The 17,474-nt window shown below is 39.9% G+C and overlaps 1 protein-coding gene across 4 annotated transcripts in view; it reads right to left on the minus strand.

Annotated features, from left to right (window-relative positions):
• GNAL (G protein subunit alpha L) overlaps positions 1-17,474 on the minus strand; it is a 200,614-nt gene that overhangs the window by 6,332 nt on the left and 176,808 nt on the right. For all 4 annotated transcript variants that reach the window (XM_064507182.1, XM_064507183.1, XM_026094347.2 and 1 more), the window contains 6 exons: positions 11,209-11,263; positions 8,342-8,415; positions 7,454-7,512; positions 7,086-7,206; positions 5,930-6,060; positions 3,704-3,771 (listed from right to left, as the gene is read on the minus strand). In XM_064507182.1, the coding sequence (XP_064363252.1) occupies positions 3,704-3,771; positions 5,930-6,060; positions 7,086-7,206; positions 7,454-7,512; positions 8,342-8,415; positions 11,209-11,263 (508 nt within the window). The remainder of the gene's footprint in view (positions 1-3,703; positions 3,772-5,929; positions 6,061-7,085; positions 7,207-7,453; positions 7,513-8,341; positions 8,416-11,208; positions 11,264-17,474) is intronic.

Consider the following 17,474-nt stretch of genomic DNA (forward strand, 5'->3'; position numbering starts at 1 on the left):
CAAAAAGCTAAAGGTATGCAAAACTATAGACAATTAGAAGCAATGATTTACATAATTAGACCAAAAAAATTGCAGATTTCTGCAGCAACTTAGGTAACACCAGATATTCAACACTAATTAAATAGGGGGCTTCCAAACGTATACTAATAATGATTCTCTTTTTACTAAACTACACCGAAAATCTAGTTCAAGGATTACCCTAATGGAAAATACTAATTTAATAACCCTACCTGATTGGTGGGTAAGTTGTTCAGACCATATTTGAAGCCATCGAATACATTAAACATTAATAATAAACATTAATAATAAAGACTGAACAAAAATCTATTTTACGAGTTATTGCAATGGTGGCAAAATTCTGAAACTATTAAAATGTAGATTACATGTGCCTACATGTGGGATACAGGCTTCCTAAGCTCCCAGAAATGTTTGGGGAGATCATTGTCTTTTAAAGTCTGGGGGAAGTTAGATCCTTAGGAACCTAAGGGCTGAGAAGCCCACCACGTGCATGGGAATTAACAATGCCCCTAATATAGAACCATGGAAAAGGCCAATGCAGTTTCTATTTTTGATACAATAGCTGCTTTACATTTTTTTTTTTCCTGCAGACCTGTTCTAATTGAACGTGGTAAAATGCCACTCAAAAGCAGCAAGGAGAGACCAGTTACTAAAAATCTTTTTTTTTTTTTTTCCCCTTTGGAGAAAAAAATATTTTTGCCCCCAAACTACAAGTTTGCCTGCCACCCGACTCCCTGTTGCACTTTTTAGTGTTCCAGGGAAGCGCGTGCTCTTTCACTGGCCGTTTGCTTGTGTTTGTCACACACAGCCACACTCTCATTCCCAGCCAAGGATATGGCAGTCAGCTGCTTGTGATGCGCTGCAGAGGCTTGGTTACATATCAAGTGCATCAAAGGATATATTTTCACACTGTTAGTCTTTTTTGTACCTTGGCAGCTCTGCTGCTCTCATGTTTTAGGACATATTCAGGACTTCCACCCCACTCAAAACTCATTCTGAATAGTAGTATTTTACTTCTTAGCATGAATTCATAGGAGAAAAATATCCTCTGGGACAACAAAAAGAGAACATTTATTTTCCTAGAACACAAGGGGCAATATTTAACATTGGAGTTGCTGTACTCCAGGGTACAGGGGTCAGGATGACAAGGAGTTTTCAGAAAGGAGCTAAATGCACTACTCCAGGAGTCTCAGTCTCTGTATTCACACAACAGCGCCTTCAACTCCCAAGTTTCAGATTTTTTTTTTTTTTTTTTTTTTAAATGGAATGAACCAGGGTGCCATGCCACGGTTTTAATAGGAGTTATCTATATACTGGAGATGTATTAAAATAAAACATCAGCAGCTGGAGAATCCTGTATACAAAACATCGAAATCAGGATAAGGAGTATTCTAAACAACGAGTTCATGAATACTGTGTTTATAAAGCGACTGGGAGGAGAAAGGATGTGCCTGTGCCAAAGGCACAAAGCTAAGAAGGAAGGAGAATTTCCTACAAAACAGGTTTCCTGGAACAGGAGACATCATCCCTAGCCTGGACATGAGGTGTGAGCTGCCAAAGAAAGATCAACACTGCTGAAGGTGCAGAGAAGGATTGCGAGCTGTGGAGGGATGAGACCAGCAAAGGGCATTTCCCGCCAGGTCTTGCACAATGATATCATAATTAAAAAAATAATGGCCTGGATTTCATAGGTGCTAAGTAACCAGACCTTCTGAAGCCAGCAGATGGCCATGTCTAATGCTGAAATTAGGAACCAATGTATTTTGTCTTCCTAATACTTACATACTACTTTATAGGAATGTTTGTTGGAAATGTGTTCAGATTTATTCGCTTTATATTTGGCTGGCCCACAAGAATAGCAGCATCTGCAGTCAGGGTTAGCTGAAGCAGAGCTTTGAGACACACAGTGCGCTGGTGCCGAACGAGCCGTGATTTTCGCAGGTATCCATGCCTCATGCAACAGCAGCTGGTGCACTGCTGTGGTTGGCTGGCTGCTGTGATAAAAATCATAATAAAGATCATAAAAGAATAAAAGCAGTTCTCCCTGAATTATCTCTGAAAACAAACTGAGCAGGACAAGGAAAAAGTCATAAGAAGAGAAGTATATATCAGAGCCAAGACAGCCATAGGCAGAAAATAAACACCATTTCTTCCTTTCACCTTGCTAAGGACATCGGACGCCTTCAAGGCCTGGCGCCGCGTGCCTCCCATGCCCCGCGCTCACTGCCTCGGCGGCTGCGAAGGGCACCCACAGCCCCACAGTGCCTTCTGCACACCTGCAAGGCACACTCCCCCCACCTGCCTGCCTGCGTTGTAGGTGGCCTCTTTATATAACGAGAGTGAGTCACGACAGGTAAGGATCTTGTCCTCAAGATAATTAATGAAAATATAAAAAGCTGGGCAGTTTTACTCTAGTTTCCCAGTAAATTGGTTTCTCACAGCCCCTCTTTCTAAACTGGACACAGTCAGGCTCAGCTCCTTCGCAGCGTTTCGGCGTTACTGCGTAAGAGATTTGGTTTGAAGTGTCCTTCCTTCTAGCTCTTCCTTCAGTACAGCGCAATCTCACGGTTTTCCTCATAATCCAGAAGGCTGAGGTGGTGCACAAAAATCCTCAAACTGTGAACATGATTAATTGCTTCTTTCTTTGTTGTTGCATCAACAGCTGTAAATCCTAACAATGCTTTTAAATGTATAATGACTTTAAAATTCTTAATTCTAATGATTAAATTTGTTCTTTTGAACACCCCCATATGTTTTCTATGAGTAGGGCAGGATTTGAAGTGCTAAGCTTTAGTTCCGATCTCTGTTACTGCTTTGCACAGTTGGAATGACTCGATATGACTAAAAGTCACTAAGTTATTTTGGATTAAGCCCCCTCTTTCTGACAGCAGTGCTAGGCTCTGATCATGTGACTGATAATTGTTTGTGTCTGTGATATGCAGATAACGCTTCACTTCCAGCCTCTGTGGTAACCTTAATCAGAAAAAACAAGTATGACCAAACACGTAAGCTTCTTAGCGCCACACCAGTGCTGGGGTGAGACAAATCTCCTAACTGGTACAACGCAGTCATCCAAAACCTTATTTAAGGATAAAATCTGTTTTTTTTGTGCATTCCCTCTTGCCAGCTGACCACTGCCAAAGCCCCTGGAGGATTGCAGGATAAAAAAGTCTATTTGCTTGAACTTGGACTGGACTGACATGCAAATTCAAGGCAACAGTGGTAAGTGGTGGTGGTGGTAGTAGTAGTAGTAGTAGTAAAAGCAGCAGTAGTAATAGCAGTACTAGTGCAGTGCCTATCACAAGCAACACCAACCACAGAAAGTCTCATTAATGAGAAAGGAAATTGGCCCACATCATTGCCTCCCTGTGCACAGGGGGAAAGCCGACGGCACCCACAGTGTACTAGGAGTCAAGCACATAGTCAGAACACCATTTCTAGCTCTAGTACTTGCTTGCTGTGTGATAATTTGCAGGTCAGGTGACTTTATATAAAATGGGCATAAAAATGTATAACCACTGGAAAAGGTTCTGCGAGATGGGTGGTTGAAAAGAAGCAGGGAACTGCCAGACATCCTCTTTTCCTCCCAGATTTCTGCAAAATCCCATTAGTTTTCCCCAATTTAACTATGCTGCATGCCAGTATTTCCTATGATAAAATCATAAATAAGATCAAAATTACTCACTAAAAACTCATCCCGGATGAAGAACTTGGCTCTTGTGACTTTGGGGTCTTCTCCTGCATCTGGTGTTGCTGTTCAATTAAAAATAAATTACATCAGAAATATGAAAAAACCCACAATCATTTATTTTACATAGTAAAAGATTTACTAAGTAGGGAATTGTCCTTCAATATAGGGAGTAGTTCTTTAAAATATTAAATATCCACAGCAGATTCATAATAGGCAATTCTAGAATGAATAGGTACTATAAAATCTGAAATAAACATCTAGGTATTTAACATCTTTTAGGGACTTGAAAATTGCTGAAATTGTTGCAACAATGTTGTTGGTCATATCAGAAAGAGGCTTGCTCACATCCATAAATTATTCACACAGATACAAAACAAGTGGGAGTTAAGGCTCAACTTTTATCAGAAAACATGACTAGAAAAAGCAGCTGAGCTGTTCTGAGGTTGCTCAGCACGACAGCATCTCTTGAATAAAACTTCCGCATGCAGAAATTTGGGTTTAAAAATGATTAGTTAAGATTACACTTGAAAAAAAAAAAAAAAACATTTTAGTATCTACATTGTTCTTCCAGGCCCCAAGTCAGCAGAATACTTAATTATCTTGCCACTGAAGTATCCCCAGGTTCTTAGATTAAATTGTTGTTGAACTGGAGGCTCATTGGTCAGTTAATACTTCATCAGTGCATCAGCTGATGAAAGCTACCTCTGTCTAGACCCTATAACAACTACATTTATTGTAAGTGCAAAAATCAAACAATAAAGTTTTCCCTTCGATGTGATTTCTACTTTTCTAAGAGATCAGACCAGATGCTTATAAACATAATACCATAATGGACAGAATTTATCAGAACAGGGAAACACATGATCTATTTTCATCTATAGCTCTAAGAGTAAACACAGAGTAGCAGCACAACCAGCAACATCTTAGAGCTCAGTCCTGCTGTCCTCAGATAAAGTCAGCTGAAATCAGAGAACAGATGAGCAATTACAGATTAGAAGTAGAGAGCTGCTTCAGGTGTGGATATTCTGGCTCATTCTGGATATCTGTTGTAAAATCCCATTGAGAAACACAACAAGCAACTTCAATCTGACAACTTGCGTACTATGAAAGACGAAGGGAATTTACCCAAGCTTTGTGTACATACGGGCCCATGTTTGGGAGGTGGAGTGCTGGTGGTGGAAGGTTTATTCTGAAAGCCCTTAGCATTAACAAATTTGTGCTGGGCTAACTCAGACTTTAAGAATGGAAAATTTATTTATCCTCTCCACTAGAAATTTGGTAACACACTCTTGAAATTCCCAGAACTGAATGAAAGCTGAAATAGTTTATTACACCTTCACTTCTATAACCTACACTGTTACTGATGGTAAGAGAAGAACAAAAGCCTTTTCCAACAGATCTGTAAAAGCTGTAGGCCAGGGACAATATCCTTTGGCAAAAGCAGAACCTAGTGGTCCGAAAGTACAGGTTTTACTCCTTTTGCTAGATGCAGAACTGAGATATTGGGCAAGCAATGATCTCTCTGCACCTAACTGCCTAGTATAAAATAGCTATAATAGCTGAGTTTACTTATGCAATCTGCTGTTGCAGTGCAGGAATCATTGTACGTTTTGAAATAATATGAAACTGAACACATGCTAGTCTCTCTCTTATTTTTCCTCTTGTATTTGTTAATGTGTTTTTCCACCTTTAAACTTCTCTTGCTGGTCTCCTGTGCAAAGTTGCTTCCCAGAGGTATTTGCAAATGCTGAAATTTACAGCTCTGCTGTTAAATGTCTGAGAACACAGCAGGGTGGAAAGCAACCCCTTTGCTTTGCCCCCCAAAACAGGCCGAGGTCCGAATCCTTCGTGAAATTCAGCAATGCAGGAAGCCCAGGCAGAAGATTCTGGCAGGGAGAGGCAGCCGGGTGGCTTCCCATATCTTTGTTCTCCAGTCACGGGTGCCCACGAGCCCTGGGGCCGTTGCAGCTTCCTCTCGCCTTTCCCGTGCTGGGGCTGGCTGGGGGGCCTCAGCGAGCAAGGGCAGGGTCTGTCCCCGGGAATACGCCACCCGGGGCAGGTGGCTTTATCTTTTCACACCAATGCAACAGCATTTCACGTTAAGGAATTGCATGTGTCCGTGAATGTGCATGAGAGAGAGAAAGAAGAAACAAAACAAAAAGAAAACAACCAAAAGGGCTATGTCAGCTAGTTATATCTTAAAGTTGTGAAAAATCTTACCATCCTCAGGTACAGTATAATGCGCATATTCAGGAAAGTAATCTTCAATTTTTGATTTCCCTGCCAAGACTTTTTCAGCTAGCATGTCCTGTTTATTCAAGAACAAAATGATAGAAATGGTCCGTAACCACCTGTCAAAAATAAACCAAATGCTTGTGTTATCTCTGACATATTCATCAAAGAAAACATATCACTTCAACAGAAAATTTACTGGCTATCCCTTCATGGACATGGAGCAAAGCAATTTGGATCATGCTTCAACAGAAAAAACCCATGACCTAAATCAGTGTTTCAATTATCTTGCACCTATGCAAGTGGATCGATAAATATATTTATAAAAACTGCATTAGACACTGCTGAAAGGAACTGTCTTCAAATACCATTTTATAAATTACCCTTTTGATATCAAGTTGGGAAAATGATGACATTTCCTAAAAGCATGGTGTAGTCCAAAAATTAGCATTACTGTCCCCTGTGCTTGGTTCTGCTGAAACAGGACAAGAAGACTAGAAAGCTAGCTTTTCTCCAAGTGCTCTGCCATAACTATTAGTTCACCCACATAAATATTCTGTCTTTTAGGATGGCCTGTATGATTCCTGATGAATCAAAGGAAAATAATCTCCCTTCTTCCTCAAATAATGTACCTAGCCATTATTGTGACAACGTCCCTTTGGAATTTGTGCTTAAAATTTTTCCATGCTCTACCTTTGGTCACTTCTCAGCCCAGAGATTCGTGACACACATGTTCTGGCAACTTTTCAGTATCTTCTTTTGCGTCTCATTTTTTACTTATTCTCTATTAGGAGTGTATTTAGATTGTTGTTTAGTTACTCTATCTATAATGTACATGCGCCTTAACAGAATGGCAATTTAATGGCAGTTACAATTCGATTAGATCTGAAATGCCATGCCACGAGGTGGAGAGGCTGCGCGCTCCCCGAGACAGGACTAATGGGAGCAGCTGCCGATGTGGGCACCGCGCGCGCTGCCAACACGCAAACTGGGCGCAAAGCCGGCAGCTGCTGCCACTGCCTTTGAGGAAGGAGACAAGATGTAATATGAAGAAAGTCCTCATCTTGGCCAAACAACAAAATGATGACAGAAATGGGTTTTGAAGGAAAAAACAAAACAAAACTCATGAAGAGGTATGTTTTACCTGTTATTCCAGATACTTTTGAAAAGGTCCAGGGATTCCCGTAGTCTGTTTGTGTTATTGTCTTCCCTTATCACCATGTTGTAGCTGCTACAAGCCACAACAAAGATTATAGCTGTGACATCTGGACGGAGCAACAGAAGGAAGAAAGGAGAGAGAAGAAAACATGTCCGTTATCCCAGAACACACTCCACAGGACAACACTCACATGACTCCCCAAACTGCCCTAAATAAGAAAATATTCATATAATATAGGATTTCTGTATCAGTGACACACCACGTCCTCAGCATAAATAAAACAACATGAATATTAAGCTTCTCACACAGCAGAGAATAGGTTCAAAATAAAAATATGGAATATTTTTACTCACCATTAAAGCATTGGATCCATTTTCTCCTCTCATCTCTCTGGCCACCTACATCAAACATGCTGTTAAAAAGCCATAGGATGTTATATCACTTATGTGCACTAGGAAAGTCACACGCAGCATGCAGCATCAGGGTTCAGTTTAAAAATCTGACAGCTCCAAGGACAGCAGTAGTAAAATACTGCCCGAAGGGAAGGGAGAATTTCTGAGGCCGCGCTGCCCGTCAGCGAGCTGGGAGAACCTGCTGCCGGCTCTGCCCCGCGAATGCTGCTCAGCTTCCCAAGCAAGGAGCACTCCTTTCCAGGGACAGGGCTGGCTTTTCCAGCCTCCAGAAATGCATATGGTTGAGACTGCACGTACGGCTGGGTCTACTGTATTATAAATAAGCACAGGTTTCTGGATATTTTGAAGTGGTGGTGGAGAGAGTGCAAATCTATCTATGTATCTAAGGTGAAGTACTCAGGGGCAGGCTTGCAGCCCTCCAGGAGAAGGAAGACGGTTTAACTCTCTTCATCCCCTTGCACAAATTCTGACTCATGGCAGGATTTCCACTGAGTTCTGCAAGATCTTATCCCCAAAACTATTTTATGAGTTTACAGTGTTGTATCAACGAACCAGTTAGTAAAAACAGCCACAGACAACCCCACAACAGAGCAGCACTAACAGACATGACTAATACCAGCTTTTCTTACAAAGTATGAGGCAATTATGCTGAGACCTATTTAGAGCCCGCCAAAAAAAAAAAAAAAAAAAAAAAAAACAACCCCCAACCTCCCGCCAAGAGCCCTCAAGCCCACCCCAAAACCTACCATACCCATAATACACAAGCACAGACATAGGAAGTAAGTAGTTAGAAATTAGTGTGAGGCTCATAATTATTAACGGACTTACTGGAAATTTACTTTATCTACTTGAAATCTTGTTTCAAAAATCCCTGATGTCAAAACTCTGCATCTTAATAGGTCCTGGAAATAAGAACACAGAAGCTGATTAGAAAGATCTTCTCCTATCCTAATTTTGTTTTTAAAAGCATGGACTATTATTTTACATGGAAAGTCTTAAATGTTCCACTTAATTAAAGAGAAGCCAGACTTTCTGGTAAACCTGTATTTGTCCATACTGACAAAGTAGATCAGCACAGACATCACCTCTGAACTTGGCTTGTGCGTGTTCTGAAAGCAGGGGAATGTCCTACATACACTCTCCTTAGCACATACTAAAACCTGTTACTGATGGTCATATAACTTTATATGTGATGTGGATAATGAATGCTGAAATTACATAAAACAAAGGAAAAAAAATGTTATTCCTGATGTAAAGTCAAGTATTTAGATGTTAGAAAACTCCAGATTTACAGTTGCCCTGGCAACCTTAGTTCTGCCCTCTTTTGTACTGAATGAGACAGGAATCCAATTGAAATAATAGCTTGTGACTAAGTAATTAAAGCTCTAATACAGTGAATACAGGGAACAGAATTCAGGTTGTATGTAAATCTGGCATTTCTTTCCTATTCTTCAAACTAGCAACACTTTACAACCTCAATAACATTCTTTTAATAACAACAACAACAAAAAATACAATTTCCTAGATTTTCAAAGGAAGAACATAAAAGCAATTTATTCTGCATACCTTGACGCTACTAGCTCATGGTGCACCATCGTCATCACCGGCAGGATTTTGAACCTTGAATATTCAGCACTCTTGCTATGGCACTGTGTACAAAACCCACTGCAAGAACAAGCTGCTGGCTTATGGATGGGGGGACCACTGGCACAGCCAACCTAGCTGAGCTCTCCTTGTCATCAAGGAGCTGCGACCACGGAAAGGGAAGGGGGAAGAAGATGGGGAAGAGTCCAAGGAGATGAGCTCAGTTCACCTCTTCCCCCTACCTGAATGTCTGTCTCCCAGCAGAAGTACTCTGGTAGCTAGCTGGCAGACCTCCGCTGCGTTGGCAGCCGCAGGCCGCCTGTTCTGTTATTTTAGTTATTTTACATGTTACTGCCATTTATTGTTACTTGTTGCCATTTAGTTTTATGGTTGGATTTAGTTATTATTTTGGGATGCTGCCAAAGAAATTAAAGAATGGGAGGGAGAAGAGGAAAGTAGTGATTTTTAGCAGTTTAATTTGTCAAGAAAAACTGATATAACATAATGGAATGAAAACCCAAAAGCAAGCCAGAAAACCTCCTTTAACTCAGTTTTCTGCCTGCCTAACACCAAAGGCCTCTTGCCTTGGAGGCACAGGACTTCTCTTCTCAAAGGAAATGTCAGGAGAAGTTTCTGGACAGATAAATAATGGATCCACTGCCAAATCTACCTACTACGAACTACTGTTCAAGGTAGAGAAAGGCTTCACAAGATCAAATTGGCCAATGCTAACATAAATAATGGAACCAAAAATAAGGTTTTGCTTCATTGACTTCTCTCTCCAGCAGAGTGAAGAAATTTGATGCTAAAATGAGATCATGAGTTCTAAGATGGAGTAAACCTCAGTGCAACTACTTTTGTCTGCAAATGTCTTCAGGGCTTTAATAATTTATTCCCTATTGGGACAACTATGTGAGTTTCACCTTATAATACAGCACACATATTACTTTTTATTGCCTTCTATTTGGGATGTGCTATCAGAGTAATTGGACAGGCTCACGGTAAGAGGCCTGAACGAGGAGTCTGGAGATTCCCTGCGTGATCTCTGGCGAGTCACTTTACTTCTCTGAATCTCAGTTCCTGTTCATAAAATGAGATGTGGTAATCGCATTTTGTAAAAGCATCCATCCATTATATACCTCGCCTATTTAGACTGAATTATCCAGTGCTAGTATTCTCTTTGTGTATTTGCAGTTTATCACAATGTGGCCCACAATCTTGATAGAGTGCATGGTGGGATACCAGCATTGAGAAACAATAACCTCAGACTCGGTCTGTCCGAGTGAGAAGCTGCCCAAAGCGACCAGGAACGCCAGTCAAAGCTACACTCCACGTAGCCCTTTCTTACTCCATGGCTATCCCATTTCAGCCTTAGCTTTCCCAAATGCCTTTGCCCTCAGAGCACTGAACAGATTATCAAGACATCTGGAAAAAAACCCATGTGACTAACAGTCAAAATTTTGTAAATCAGTTGCTGAAAGCCTTTGCAAACATTGTGAATGTGTATGCCGCATCTGTGTCCCAGTGTGAAAAGGAAACCAAAGTGTACCGTCTTGCAAATAAGGCTTAAATAGAAACGCTTCTGCCACAGGAGCCAGGAAAAGGCTGAAAAAAAAGGTGTCTCCATGCCCATGGACAAGAACATGAGGTATGGTGCTGCCGTGGATGCTCCCTCCTGAATTCCTGCACGAGAACTTGCTGCCGGCTTGTGGTGTGGCTGCGGGGGATGCAGGGGAGCCTCTCTCCTGGTGTCCACCACCCCTCAGTTCAGATGAGACATTGCTTCTGTGAAGCAGTAGTGAAGGCTGGTACTGGAAAATGTACGCTTTTATGTTTTGTGTTTGCTTTGTTTGTGGGACACAGAACAGAAAGCAAGAAGAAATAACAGATGTATTGCAGGCATCACCGACCTAGACAGACCGACAGTAAAAGATGAGCTTGCACGACTGAAAAGCCTCTTCTTTAATATCCATTACTTCAACTGATAGACTGTGTTTTGAAATTATGCGGCATGCCATATTTCAGCTGCTGTTGGGACTAAAATAAATTACATAAAAAATTCATATAAACGGGTGTCCTGGTTCAGACTCTATCCCGTAAGTTGCACTAACCTGATCTGTAGGTGTGTAGTCATCCATGCTGACGCTGTCAATTCGTTCTAAAAAGCTAGAAGAAAAATAAACATGCACTTAGGTACGTAAAATCCCACCTAGTATAATAATCTTTCACTGCCTTTTCTGGTTTAGGCTCCAGCTGCAAAGTAAAATGGAAGTCAAATAGTAAAGGCATCAGCCCAATAATTTACCTACATTGATTGAGTTTGTATTTTCCAAGACAAATAAATTTTATTCAGACTTGGTTTCAGTATAGTGCTTTTACACTTACAGTACCACAAACAGTCCAAATGCAATGAAATGTTAGAATTTTGTGAGGTCCGCTAAAAAAATACTAAGGCTATCCATGAGTCATAACATTTTGAGGTTGTTTAGATAAAAGCAGTATTTTTGAGTTTAAAAATGAAAATAGGGAGAAGAGTTTCCTTCATTTAGCATGATGCTAATCTAGCATAACGTTAATGTTAATTATGGTCTCAATAACATCAGCTTAATATATACAAATATAATATAAGGATTATTAATATGGACAAATATGTCTCGAAATGCTGCCCTCTAACATTGCAACTAAAGTGTAAGAACTGGAAAACAAAACTGTCATGAAACGGTAGTTAAGCAGTCTGACTCTTCACATTGTCAAGGCTGAGTGAAATGTGTAAGGTAAACAAAGACTTAAGACTGCAAAAAAGAGTCGGGGACCAGAAAAAAAGGGGGACCACATTCACTGATTATTCTAGAAACCTTTTCAAGCTTAACTAGAACATGTTAGAACAGCAGCAGTAAGGACATAAAAATGTAATTTTATACGTATAGTTAAAATAGGCAGGTTTTCCTCCCTCACTTTCACCCGTTTCTTAGATTTTGTCTGAGCCCAGATGGCTTATTTTTGTGGCCTGCCTGTAAGACTTAGGAGCTTTCTTGAATTTTGTATTGTTGCTTGGTATTTGGCTGTGAATACCCCACTGGCTGACTCATCCTGCTACAGTAATACTAAGATTTCTTTATCAACGGGCAAGTTTTCCCATTTTTACTAATATTTAAGGGTGTACATGTGGAATGTATTCAATTGCAGTGGGAAAGAAGAAAAAATGGTGAACTCTTGACTTTCAGTGTGACTCACTGTTAACACAAGGGTCACACACACTGGCCAGTTGAAAAAATACCCCCCTAAAAGCCTGTTTGTAATTCTCATAGTACTTTCCCATGGATATGATCTGAAATGCAAGGAAAATACGCTGTGTATATATTTACTTGCACTTTTTCCCTTTCTGAACGTCCATTGTTATAATGAGGAAAAAAATCCAGTATCTACAGTTAAAATATCCACTTTTTCTTTTATCAAGGTGTGGTGTCTAAATATCGCTTCTAAAATATTACTGTTACTGTGACACGTGGGACATCTAGTCACAAAATTATCCTGAACGATCCCCAAAGAAAATTAATCTTTAGCTAAACCTGCTCCTCCCCAGAAAGCAACCATAAGCTTATATAAAGATATAAAAGTGTATCTTTATATTTAACCACAGTAACCATCAGAAAGTAGCTGTATTCAAACAGAACCTGCTGCTCAGTTGATTTGCAACACATCGAGCATGGTTTTACCTCTGTGATCCCCGCATTTAACACAGAAATTGGAATGGAGAGATGTATTTTTAACTGGCGTAGCTATCACGAACAGAGCTCTCCTCTTATGCTTGTAGCACGTAATAAGATGGAAGAAGGCGACGAAAAAACAAAACCAAAACCGCCTCCAAGCAGAATCTCTTCCTAAACAAGGAGTAATTTTCCGTAACACGGCTGCTCAAGCAGAGTTATCGCATTTCCGCGTCCGCTCCAAAGTCTGCTCTCCATTTTCCCAGCGTCTTGCTTTCATGGGCTCGACGACGGTCACTTTGCATCATGATAAAAGGCTGGCGGGCGGCAGATCCAGGGTGGCGGCAGGGTCTGAGCTACCACCGCGGAGCAATAAGGGGGTGGCAGGAGCAGATCGAAAGGGCCTGGGGAGACCGGGCAGGAGCTTCCTTCAGAGAGCGCCAGCAAATACGGCCAGGCCATGCAATAGCGGGTAATGCGCAGTACTGATAGATGCAGAACGGCACATAGCAGAGGGAACAACACTTCTAAAGAGGGCACTGGCACAGCAGAGGGCCCTGGCTGACACTACAGACACAAGTGAGTATCTGTGCACAAACACGACTCCATCGCAAACCGCACAAGACCTGGTGAACCAGTTTTCTTGCAGAAGCATTACTACAGGCGACGGTACAAACCAGAGATGGTGCATCTTGGTTCGTCAATACCAAGGTCACATTGGTAGAACTGATTTAACATCATAGTATTTAGTGCTAATACAGATCTTTCTCACCTATTCGAGCACCTCGATAAAGTTATTGGTTGTTATCGTTTGCATTTCACTAACAGGTAAATTATGGCAAGGAACAGAAAAGCGACTGAGAGAGAGTTACACAACAAATAATCCATGGCAGGGCTGGGAATAAAGCAAGTCTCCTCATCAGCTCTCTGATGTCCTGTGTACTGCCCCAAGTTGTCCTCCACTTAGAAACTGTCACCCTCGGATAAGTAGAAGAGCACCTTTCAAATGTAATTAACTGGAACACCATAGTAAAAAGACAGAGCTCTGTTAAATAACACACACCTTAAAGTATCAGTTGAAATAGCTGTAATATTTTATGCTTTTAAGGTTGCAGGCCACATGTGATCTATACTAAAACAAATGCAGTGATTTATAAGGTTTTAACTGTCACCCCACTGTATCAAGTAGCAATGTCATCATTAGCATGAAAAAATCAACGCATAACTATTACTAGAGCTTGGCTAAATTTTGTAGCTTTACAGAAAATTAACCTTTTGAGAGAGTGATGGAAAGGTTTCCCAAGATTTCTTTAGCAACTACATAAAACATGTACTGAATTTTCTAGATACCGAAACATAAAAAGCTGTGCTCCAACTTTTTAGGAAGAAAATCAATTCTTGAATACCCTTCATATAAGCTCCTTACTTAGCACAGCATCAAAAAACAGCTCTGACAGGCAAATGTACGTAGCAGGTACAAGTAATGGATTCCAGATGAGATAAAGAGTTAGTACTGCCTCATTACTAAACACGCTAACTTCACTCTTACTACAGTATTAAAATGTGAAAAGTGGAATTGCTTTTCTAAACTGATTTCTAAAGGAGATTAATTTCTACTAGCCCCTAAATGTCTCTATTAATTATGTTCTGGTGTAACATATGTTTATATGCCTATATATACTATATACATATGTCATATATATATGCACATTTATATAAAGTGTGTGTGTGTGTGTGTGTATAAACAGCAAATTTTAAATTTACATGACAAAAATTAAATTTAAAGTGCTTAAAATATGAAGATTCCTCCCCACTGTGGCAATTCTTACATGTCCATTTAAAGAGTCAGTAGGAGGAAAACACAATAGTAGAAAAATGAATAAAAATGGACACCAATATCAGTTACTCTCTCTTTTTAGCTCACGTTTTTTCAGCTCAGCGATAAAATTATTTTCACAGAATTATGCCTTGTTACAGTACTTACAAGTCCAGTACTTACAAGTCTTCTGTACAAACCTGTACTCAGGATCTGTGTTAATTCTGCAGTAACTGTTTTGCATGTATATGCGAAGAGCTTAAAACTCACACATTCAGCTCAACTGTGAAAAGAACTGTAACACACTATATAATATTTATATTTCTACTTTCACAACTGCAGTTTTATTTATGAAGGATTCAGTCTCACAATTAGTATGACATTCAGATTCTTTTAGATGCTTTCAATTTTACAGTAGGGTGTTACACATTTCCTGACACTGAACAAAACATACATGTTTGTAAATGTAATAGTTTGGTTTGCAAATTAAAGCAAAAATGGACTGATAAAGTAAAAAAAAAAAAACAATCACGAGCTACTGACATTATTATATCTATTATTAAGCTGATCTATAGTTTTATAAGTATCTTTAGTGAGTTTCCTAGGAAACTCAGCTGACACTTAGTTTGACAAGCCATCTCTAAATTTTATATTATGAAAGCTGCAAACACAAAAGTACAGGTTTTAGATGTGCCTGCCAGTGCATGTGGGAACTATCAATAAGCATTATTCTCTCTAAAAACCATGGCAATTTGAGCAGCATTAGCAGCTATACAAGAATTTCTTAAAAAAGGATTCATAAATGCACAAATAAAAAGGAGGTAATCGTACATGAAAATCCCTTTCTCACTGGGTAAATCACTACGCAGCTCTGTACAGATATTCTGACCCCACAAACAAAATCACAATTAAAAGAAAACCAAGTCATAAGAATAATACTATAGACACAAAACCCATGCTATATTTGTAAGTGCATTTTGACATCCAAAGAATTGGAGAGATGAAGTGCTAAACTGCAGATCAATAAAATGAACTACACATTTTAATAAATCTTTGTCTACTTCAACCATTTCTTGTTTGCCTGCACCTCTTGCTGGGTCTCACCCTAACATTTCAAGGTCTTCGTATCCAGAAGTTTCTGTGGAAAATAAGAAATCAAAACCACATGAAAATGCCAGTTTCTTAACAAGAAAAAGGTAACATGCCAAAGCTTTAATGCTATAGCTTCAAGTTCTCAGAGTAAAGAATCCACAGTTTATCCTCAAGCAAGCTGTTGGGATCAGCAACCTTTATATTTCTGATGGGCCATTAATGGCTTTGCAAAATCCTCGCCAGGCTCAAAAAACCAGCAGGACCACCATAATCTACTAAGTAAAACCATCGGGGACAGGGACTTCAAATTCCACTGTCTTCAGATTGTGATAATTCACTTTTGAGGTAGATATATCATAATGAGGATACTCATGTCAGTTATCTATGGAGCTGAAACTGAAAAAAAGCCAACCTTTTTCTAATTTTGCAGTTAGTTATCAGGGACAATCTTGAGATTTGATTTTTTTTTCTATAAAGTCTTTTGTCCTCGGGTGAGGGATTACAAGCTGGTTAGTGCTTCCTGCCGTGTTTACAATAGGAGACTATGGATTTCCAGTCTGGAGAATTCCTTAAGTTCTGCTGTTGGGCATCAAGGAACGTCACAGTACTCTGATACATTTCCCAGTAACTGGGAAGGACTTAAGGAAAATGACTTCCAGTAATATTCTAACCGCTTAATAACTAATTTTCATAAGTCATTTACTGAAAATATTAATAGAAACCCCTCAAAAGAAGCTGGTAACATTTAATGGCTGGGGATTTTCCTGTCAAATTTAAATAGTCAGTCTATTTTAAATATAGCTTCCATGTGGTAGTGCAATATTTCCACTCTATCCCTCCACACTGCTTTGCAGCAGTTTCCCATGAGGAATAAGTACAGCAGTGAAAACACTACCAGGCAGAGAGAACAGAGACTGAAATCTGTTTTGAACCCATTCTGGATCATGTATGTTGTTCTCTAGTTTTGATAGATTGACCAATTGCTGCTTAAATTATTACAGAAGAAAATATTCAGTGCAAACATTGAAGATATTACTGAAATCAATATTTGTTTATAAAGTGTAAGAAAGCTAAGTATTGATATTGTTCGACAACTATTTTTGGCATCTTCTAAGAGTGCTGGCTTCCCAGTACTTCCCTTTTGTTCCCTAGTGGTTGAAAAGGATCTATTTCAATACCAACATTAACTTGCTGTAACTGTCTCTTCAGCCTCTCACGTGGGTGTAACACTTTTGGAGAAGGAGATTAAAAACTGGTCTTTAGAAAAAGGCAAAATTTTTGCAAAGCCTTAAAAATGCACATGACAGCTCTGAAGAGCAGGTAATGAGACAGGCTGCAGAGGGCAGCATTAGCTAAACCACGCGCCCTTCGTTTAGCGCCTGGGCAGACCCCTATGGCTGCAGTTTCGTGTGTGAAACCTCTTTACTGGAACAATATTCATAGGCTGAAGTCCAGTTCACTTGACGGCGAAATTTCACATTGATATAGGTAAAGATATTTCACAAGATATAGGTAAAGCCTGAATTTAATAAAGATCTCTAGAACTCACGTTGAAAACCCTCTAACGTCAAAAATGTATTTTTACAGTGGTCTGCTAGCCCCCCGGTACATCAGTGATCCTCACGCAGGGTTAACAGAGAGCTGCCTGCAGCTTGCAGAAGAAACGTGTGCTTCACTCAGAGTGGCAGATCCTCACCGAGCCAAACTCCAGGGCTGCCGAGAGAGGAAACTGCCACTGCAGGAAATGAAAAGGTTAAAAGCG

This window comes from Dromaius novaehollandiae, chromosome 2, assembly GCF_036370855.1.
Source record: "Dromaius novaehollandiae isolate bDroNov1 chromosome 2, bDroNov1.hap1, whole genome shotgun sequence".
In the NCBI taxonomy this organism is placed as follows: Eukaryota; Metazoa; Chordata; class Aves; order Casuariiformes; family Dromaiidae; genus Dromaius; species Dromaius novaehollandiae.